The 8,500-nt window shown below is 38.3% G+C and overlaps 1 protein-coding gene across 1 annotated transcript; it reads left to right on the forward strand.

Moving 5' to 3' along the window:
- Positions 1 to 1,855: 1,855 nt before the first annotated feature.
- Positions 1,856 to 4,948, forward strand: LOC100644346 (trypsin). Its single transcript, XM_003401196.4, has 7 exons — positions 1,856 to 2,037; positions 2,455 to 2,597; positions 2,719 to 2,816; positions 3,130 to 3,289; positions 3,369 to 3,479; positions 3,571 to 3,720; positions 4,167 to 4,948. The coding sequence occupies exons 1-7, from the start codon at positions 1,974 to 1,976 to the stop codon at positions 4,416 to 4,418; spliced, it is 978 nt and encodes a 325-aa protein (XP_003401244.2). The 5' UTR covers positions 1,856 to 1,973; the 3' UTR covers positions 4,419 to 4,948.
- The last annotated feature ends 3,552 nt before the right edge of the window (positions 4,949 to 8,500 follow it).

Genomic DNA, 8,500 nt, shown 5'->3' on the forward strand with positions numbered 1-8,500 from the left:
GATTTCATTAGAATTGCATTATTACATACATATCGTTTGGCGATTTACTTCATTGAAACTTTTGCCACGATAACGTTTCAAGAGACAGCGTGAGATAAGGTTATTCGAGTTAATTACGCTGCAAGATCTTAAAACTCAATCTTGAAGTTTGCACAAAGTGATCTAACTTGTCGTACACTGGCTGAGAAAAGGTATTTCAACGCTTGCCATAGAAAACTTGCATGTATATGTTAAAACATTTCAAGTTTTTATCGCGATTATATCGATAAAATCTGAAAGCCATCCGGAAATGTACATAGAAATTCCAATACGTATACAGTATATGGTATAAACGAATACAATATAGATAATCTTAAACAGATAAAAAAAGGTTAAAAGTGGCATTGCCGAATATCGAAATCTATCAATATGATTAATATAACTTTCTATAAGCGTTCATATACTTTCGCGAGCCACTGGTATATAAAATAAATTTATCAAAGTTTCTTAACAAATGCACGATTACATAATATGCTTCTTTCCTCGATAATTTTATTTTCTTTCGGCTATCTGTAAACGCGAACAAACTAATCTGAAAGATATCAATTTCATTCTTTTCTCGCCCTTCGTACCGTCTCCTTGGCAGGTTTCATTGCACGAAGGCCAGATTCCACGACGAGCCTGCCGCGGAATGTTTGAGGACCCGTCGAAGAGAATTTACTCGTCGGGATTGATGTTTGCGTCAGGGAACGTAACTGGGTACCGAGGAAATATTACGCGGGTGGTTGTTTACGCTTCGCGTGTTTTGTTTATCGATTCGCGAACGCACGCCGACAAACCCTAGGGATGAAGGTCTTGGATGAAACTGGCTCGAAAGGGAGCCTTCCGATGCCAGAGGAAATTATAATCCGGTTAGACTGTTTTTCTTTGTACAAACAGAGAAGACCTTCGAATCCCTAAGAGAATCGCTGTTCGTTCCTCGACACGTTCACGAAACCACAAGTTTGAACATGTTAGAAATTTTGATTAGGAAGATCGATCACTGTGCGATTCATTCACTCAGGTATTCGTACCTTTACGAATTTTCATATATGTGGGATATTTGCATTGTATTGATAAATATAATTATAAACGTAAATGCTATATAAATATAATTATCATCGTACTTAACATTTCATATACGTGTGATTCTGTAGATATCATTTGCCACTAGATAGCTACCTGAATGAATAACAAATCAAGTTCGAGCAACGTGACCTAATTGGTATTATTTAACAACGCTTTTATGAAATTTGCCGTTTCATGTGCAACAATAAGAAGCTAATAATAACAGGCATGGAAATAACTGATGCTATTATTCGTTTATCAGAAAGATATATCTGGTCCTCACTGAAACCTCAATTTCCCAACAACGATGATAACGAATTAAATTGGTAATTGTGTGCAACAAACCTTACTTAGATCAAGCTACCGTCGATACTGCTCGTTATCTCGGTGTTCTGGTAAATCGATGTACGCGAGAGTCCGCAAGTCACTGAAGCTAGGTCGATAGCATCGTCAAAGTGGATCAAACAGTCAGATATATCCACCACTTCGATCATTAAGAACGTTAAGGGAATTTACATGATTAATAGCGAATGGCTCGTATCAGATATGATCATTATTTTCATAATAGAGAACGTAATGGTTAAATAAAAATTTTGCTGAAAATTTTCTAGAACAAATATTCTTCAGAAACGTGAGACTTAATATTATCTTTTTTAAAGATGAACATTACCAATTACTCCAATTCTAATTGACGTATGTGATAACCGATAGATATCGTTTGAAGATAAATCCATTCTACCGCGATAACGAGATTCTTTATCCATTTTCATCGTATCGTGATCAGTCGGTGGCGGTGAGTGGCGAAGGAGAAACAGAATTCAACAGTGACATAGAAATAAAATATAATACAATAGAAGTGGATAAATAAAGAAATAATTAACAGCGCAATGAAAATGCGGATAATAGCTCTCGTTTTGGCAGTAGCGTTCATCGTGAATAGCTTCGTCGATGGTAAGTGAACAATAAATGAATACCTTTTGATAAGAATCATTGTATCTAGTATAACAGTGTACATTGGTTTACGATTGTACAATAATATACATATAGTTCAATGAAATTTTCTGCTCTTCCTACGTTCATTTATTTTACGTCGATGTAGTTGCTTTAATTCACGGAGTTCCAGAAAACACTACATACACGCTTAAAATATTTATTAAATACTTTGTTATAAGTATAATAACAAAATTTGTAGCGTATATTATTGCACAGTACAAAGATAAGCGATTGACTAGGAATTTCCTATTTCTTCAACGTTTATCTATCAATTATGGCGCAACTCATCGTGTTAATATAATTCTTTTGTATTAAGTTCTGAAAAAATGGAGAGCATAAGCGTGACGCGTGAACTTATTTAAAAAAATTTTATAGGAGGCCTGCTTCCACAGTCGACTACTACTGAAACAACCGAGACTACCGTAAATCCTAATTCGCAGGCAGAATGGACGCATTATAACTTGCACGGACGTATAGTTAATGGGACAAAAGCTGCACTAAGGCAATTTCCTTATCAGGTATGCGTTGTATTTTTATAAGATATTTTCGAGTCTCGAATGCTTAGTTACTCTATATATCAGTTGCAATGATGTGATTTGAAGAGTAAGTTAATTATTTTCTAGAAAATGTTTTTCGCAGGTATCTTTAAGAGAAAGTTACAGCAATTCACACTTCTGCGGAGGATCACTGATAGACGAACAATATGTGCTCACAGCAGCGCATTGCATGTTTGAGGAGTGAGTGATTCAAAATGTGCATTTCGCGCGTTTCTACTTATTTAAACTCGCCATAAGCGCGTAAATGTCAGTTATGAGTAAATTACAGAGAACTATGCAATTTCATCTATCTATAAGCGTGACAGAGGAGACGCAACTGGGACAGTTTCGCTTATCAAATATTACTACGACCTTAATTTGAATAATTTATACGGTTTTGAACATTGCGTTATATTCTGTATATACTTGCATGTATATTTAAATTTCTCGTAACACATAAACACGCATAGTCTATTTCCGAGTAATCATTTTCAACATAGTGTCACTTTCATAGATCTGACTCGCAGATACAGCCTTGGACAATCATAGTAGTTGCCGGAGACATTAAACTCAGTCAACAAAGCCAGACTGGTCAAAGAAGGGGCGTAGACAAGATTTATGTTCATCCCAAGTTTAATATGGATACCTTGGAGAATGACGTAGCTCTTCTCGCTGTACGATATTATTTTTCGAAGCTTTAGCAAGTATCGTCAATTTTTACGAATTTTCTCAATCGAATATTTACGTTTCCAGCTCAAAGTGCCATTTGCATTAACGCCGGAAGTTAATATTGCTCCTCTCGCGACTCATACCCCTGTTCCAGAAACGATTTGTCAGGTAGCAGGATGGGGTTACCCAGCGGAAGTAAGTCTGTCGGTTTGCTTCTGCTATCATATATATATATATATATCTATTTAGGCAGATCTAAATTTATATCGGAGATTCTTTCGTTTAGGATTATCCAATTACCAGCGAGAACCTCATGTACATAGATTTGCCGCTGTTGAGCCATTCCACATGCAAGAAACTTTTGGAGAACATAACTGATTTCCCAGCTGGGATGCTTTGTGCTGGATACATAGAGGGCCAAAGGGATGCTTGCCAGGTAACGCACACATTCTATTAAAACGTTAAGCAACTCTTAACGAAAAAGAATTCGAACAACGCTGACTATAGTAAAGTTGGGTTCGTTATTCTCGATTATGTACCCAGAGATAAATTAACTCTTTCACTGTGATGAAAATGGCGATGTGTTACAATAACTATATTGTTTTATATAACTATATTTTATTGCACATTTAAGGAAAGATCGTTTCACGTGAGGTTTGGATATAATTATTTAACTATTGCTTATCGTGTAGTTCCTATATGATAGATTTTAAGATGGGAAATACATAATGACTCGTGTATTGTCGTCACAATCATGAATCTTAACAATTCATGATTTTCGACGTGTTCGTATCTCGTACAGACTTCAGAGCGAAAGAGTTAATCGTACAACGTTAAAAAGAGTCGAAAGTAGTTCTTTTGATTTTCTTAAATTTTTCATAGGGCGATTCTGGAGGCGGTATGATCTGCGGTGGATTTCTAACGGGTGTGGTTTCTGGTGGAGATGGTTGTGCACGGCCACGTACTCCTGGTGTCTACACGGACGTCTACTTCTACAGACTTTGGATCGCGTCGCATTTAGACACAAACCCGACTTCGCAATATTCGCGTAAAAGAAATAATTCTGGCTCGGAACAGGTAGTGACCACAACGTTGCTACCATCGGTTCTACTGTCAGTACTGTTTCACATTTAATATGAAAAAGATGGTTGCTTTATTCATTTTGAAATACTACAGTAGTGTCCTCTTAACTGCAGCAAGTTCAATATTTCATCGCTTAAGTTACCAGAGAAGGTACATTAAACTGAGTAACACCAAGCCCAAAATACAGAAGCAGCTTGCTGAACATACCATCAAAAGTTTGATTAAATCCTATAATTTAACGACTGGTAGGAATACGACGAAGCCCAAGCTAAGTGGTCACTACTATAGTTTCGACGAGATCAATTTTTGTGTATCATCTCATAACGAGACTGCGAATGTTTATACAATTTCACGTTTATATCAATTTGATCAAAAAAACAGAACCTACATGAAAATTTGTTTCATCCAGTAAATATTATATCGAGTATTTTAATTTGAGTATTTTACATATTTCTGTGTGTTATATACGTTTAAGGAATATTTGCATTTTTACATTCGCCATATACTACGCGTAAAGATTCGCAGATTGCTGGGAGTGAGATCACTATTTGCAGACGAAGTAATAAACGATTAACAGATAAGTGGCAATTTCATTTCTCAATGATCGAATCTCTCGTTTCCATTTATGGAAACCCGTATCGATCGAAATGTCACGTTTCCAACTCTGGTAAAGTAGGAACCTTCCACGGTTTGATCACTTAGACGAGCCAGGCGAGTCACGATGTATGACTTTTTGGTGGTTGGCTCGCGTTAACGGGCAAAGGTTAGCTTGGAAAACGAAAACGAAGGGATCAGCAGATAAATACACATCTGGTTGGTGTATCCAGTTGCTTTGATGTGGAACGAAAAGCTTCGACGTGGTAGACACGTAAAAAGCTCCTGGCTATTTAATACGGAGCTTCAGGGAGAACGATAACGAAAGGTATCAGTGGTATTGCCGATGGCAGCGTTGAACGATATCTCGCCGCGTCTGATGATTCCCGGCCGTTTCTACTGAATTTCATGCTCCTCAAAGGAACGTTCGTCTCGAGATATTAGAAGAAAATATTTGTCCATGCTCGACGACGCGGCACAGAAAGTTGATGGATGTACGAATCGAGCCAATTACCGGATAGAAATGTCGATGTAATAGGATCTCGATGGAATGAACCGCGGAATAGGCTATGTTTTCGTTCGATTGGTTGCATGGTTTCTGTATAATCATGGTTATTTTCTTGGGGCAAAATAAATTACGACGCGACACGACAATTTATACCGATAGTTTATCGGATGGAATCATTGATCGTTTTATGATCTTCAATGAAACAGTCGATTCCATTGAATTAAAAAATATCTTTTACCTTCTATAAGATTCGATAAGATTTAATATCTGATTTTAATTGTATCTCTCGTTCGGCGTAATTTCTGGTGACGGATATACAGTGGATTATTAAATCTTTGTTTTTGTCTATAACAATTAAAATAAAATGCATTTTAACCAGAATGCATAAGCTTCGATGCAAATACGGTGAAAGCATCGTCAATCATTCTAGTCTTTAAAAGAGCGTTCGATTCTTCCACGTATAATTGGATTGGACTGCATTGTTTCGGCTCTTGTTGCGTGATCGCAATTTCCGGAAGGAGGCTTCCGTTTCCAAAAGTTAATCCACGTTGAAACCCGAAAAATGGAAAGATTGTTCGGAAATGTTGCGGTAAGGGCATGGCGGATCGATCGACACGACGACGGGAACAATCGTAAAGAGGCGTGTGAAAGAAACAGAGAGGAGGGTGGCGAAGGAAGGTGTACAAGGGTGAACGTACAGCCTCGAAAACTGCGCATTTCGCGTGATAAACGTAACTTCTGATACAAGATATCCTGTGTGCCTCCTTCATCTTCTTTCCTTTGAGTTTACCCACGAGTTTTTCATGATGTTACCTACCCTGGATTTTCAGCACCCTACTCGCGGCCTCTTTAATTTCGGGATCGAATAAGAATTCATTATAGGACGTAATCTTCCCCGCTTCGCCCCCAACATCACGGGGATTTTAAATAAATTAAAAGTTTACTTTTTTTCGCCGTTACTTCGGCCATTGTTGAAGACGAAGTGGTTTCAAGGGAGGAATCGAACTCCAAGCCCCTTTCATTTCCCTAATTACAGCTCCCGGAAACGAAGAAACAGAGAGGTGCAAACTGGAACTTTCAGAAATCTATTCGTCGGCCAGCCATGTCGTCTCGGAGAAGTCAAACTCTACCAGAAGTGGAAATTTGCCGGGAGTTTTCAGACTTTGAACAGGTGGATGGGGTTTCGACTGATATTTTCCTGGAGGAATATTGCTATTTATATTTCTCAATATTCTCGCAGTGTGCGGTTCAAGTTGAATTTAATGAAATTTTCGCGGATTATTAGCTTCGAATATCGTACAGCTTCTCTCTCACTCTCTCTCTCTTCTTCTCAGTAAAATAGGGAAAAATCCAGAATAATGCGTTCTTAAGTTATTCATGCAGGACGACATATCTCTTTCACTCGCACGCTATCTTTTATATGACAGTGATTCTATCCCGTAAATAAATAGGTAAGCAAACAACTGAAAGCTCAGTCAATGGTAAAAATTACTAACTTTGCGTTCAAAGAGTAACTTCGATATCTCAAGGAAGCAAAGACGAATTTCCCCTCATACTCGATAATTCAACAAAATAATCGAATTTACATGCTAAGAAGCTATCCAACGAAACTTAATCGTTAATATCAAGCATTTATCGGAGAGATACTCGTTACACGTGGGGTCGGGTCGGTGCTTAAATTGTGGCAAATTACGAGCCGACAGGAAAACCAACAGACAGCCGTTCCATCGCGTTATGGAAATTTCGGGCCGCGCAATTATTTCGATCGATCGTTGCGAGGGCAATCTCTTTGCTCGTTCGCGGTACTCCTCTGTAACGGAGGGGAGATCAAAGGGGCCGCTTTCTCTCTAATTACGGAAAATTTCGTCCTCAGAGGTATTTAGTCAGACGGTAGACGTTTCCTTTACGATACAAGGGGAAATCTTAGCGGTCGTGCCGGGACACGAACCAAGTACGAGACACGCGATGGGCTCGAACTTGTTCAACAAAAGATCGAAGATGATATTGGGAGTCAATCTCTTAACTAAAAACGATGCCTTTCGTGACCGCAAAAATTGAAATGAATTTCGATAACGGAGAAACCATTACAAAACTGTACATCATGCTTGTCTCCGTAAATGATTTAACGAAGAACGGCGTTCGTTTGGTAATTGCTTTTCGCTATAACAAAGTGTATGTCGATAGAACTCTATTGTACCACACGTATTAATATCGCGATGACTTATTAGATTTCTCGCGTTTTAAAGTATCTTACGTTCAATCTTACGTTCCACGGTTTTCAAAACAGTGATATATATCAGTGATATATCAGTGATATATATCAGTGATATATGACAGTGATATAGTGATAACAAGATATATCGACGTCGAGTTCCTTACGAGAAAATTGACGAAGACTGAGCGAGCCAATTAATAAAGAGTGGATGTTAAGAAATAAAGAGGTATTCATATTAAAGGAACTGTACGGACAAAGTTCGTTAAACAGTGTGAAAATTTAACTAGTTAATTAGTAACTTCGATATCCCTCGCATTATGCCCTAGTATTAAAGACTCGAAGCTTAAAAACTTCGTATTAAGCATTCAATTATGCGTAGCCCTGGAAGCCAGAGATTTCGTGAAAGAATCAAGTTCGATGAGGGCTCGCGTCGCGTTGACCTCTTCGTGGAATAGGTCAATTAAGGTCAACGATCGGTGGAGGAAGGAATCGAAAGAGGAGCGTCATGGAAGATCGCTTTCGTGACCGAGGATGCCTTCATGGCGCATTTAAAGCAGGAACAAAGAAAGAGAGAGGGAGAATGCGTCAAGTTCGTAGCGTAGCGATCAGCTGAACGAGCTTCGTTTAATGACCGAGTTACGCTTTAATGGCGGAGATTGCCTCGAAAAAAAGTCGTTGGTCTCCGATGCGACCGGAAATTCGTACGATATTGCTTCAGAACGGAAGTTCCTCAACACTGATGCGTCTCTGTATTACTTTGTATTTAACGATACTTTCAAATATTTAACGTATTCCAAAAATTATATTTCTCTACTT

This window comes from Bombus terrestris, chromosome 15 (assembly GCF_910591885.1).
Source record: "Bombus terrestris chromosome 15, iyBomTerr1.2, whole genome shotgun sequence".
In the NCBI taxonomy this organism is placed as follows: domain Eukaryota; kingdom Metazoa; phylum Arthropoda; class Insecta; order Hymenoptera; family Apidae; genus Bombus; species Bombus terrestris.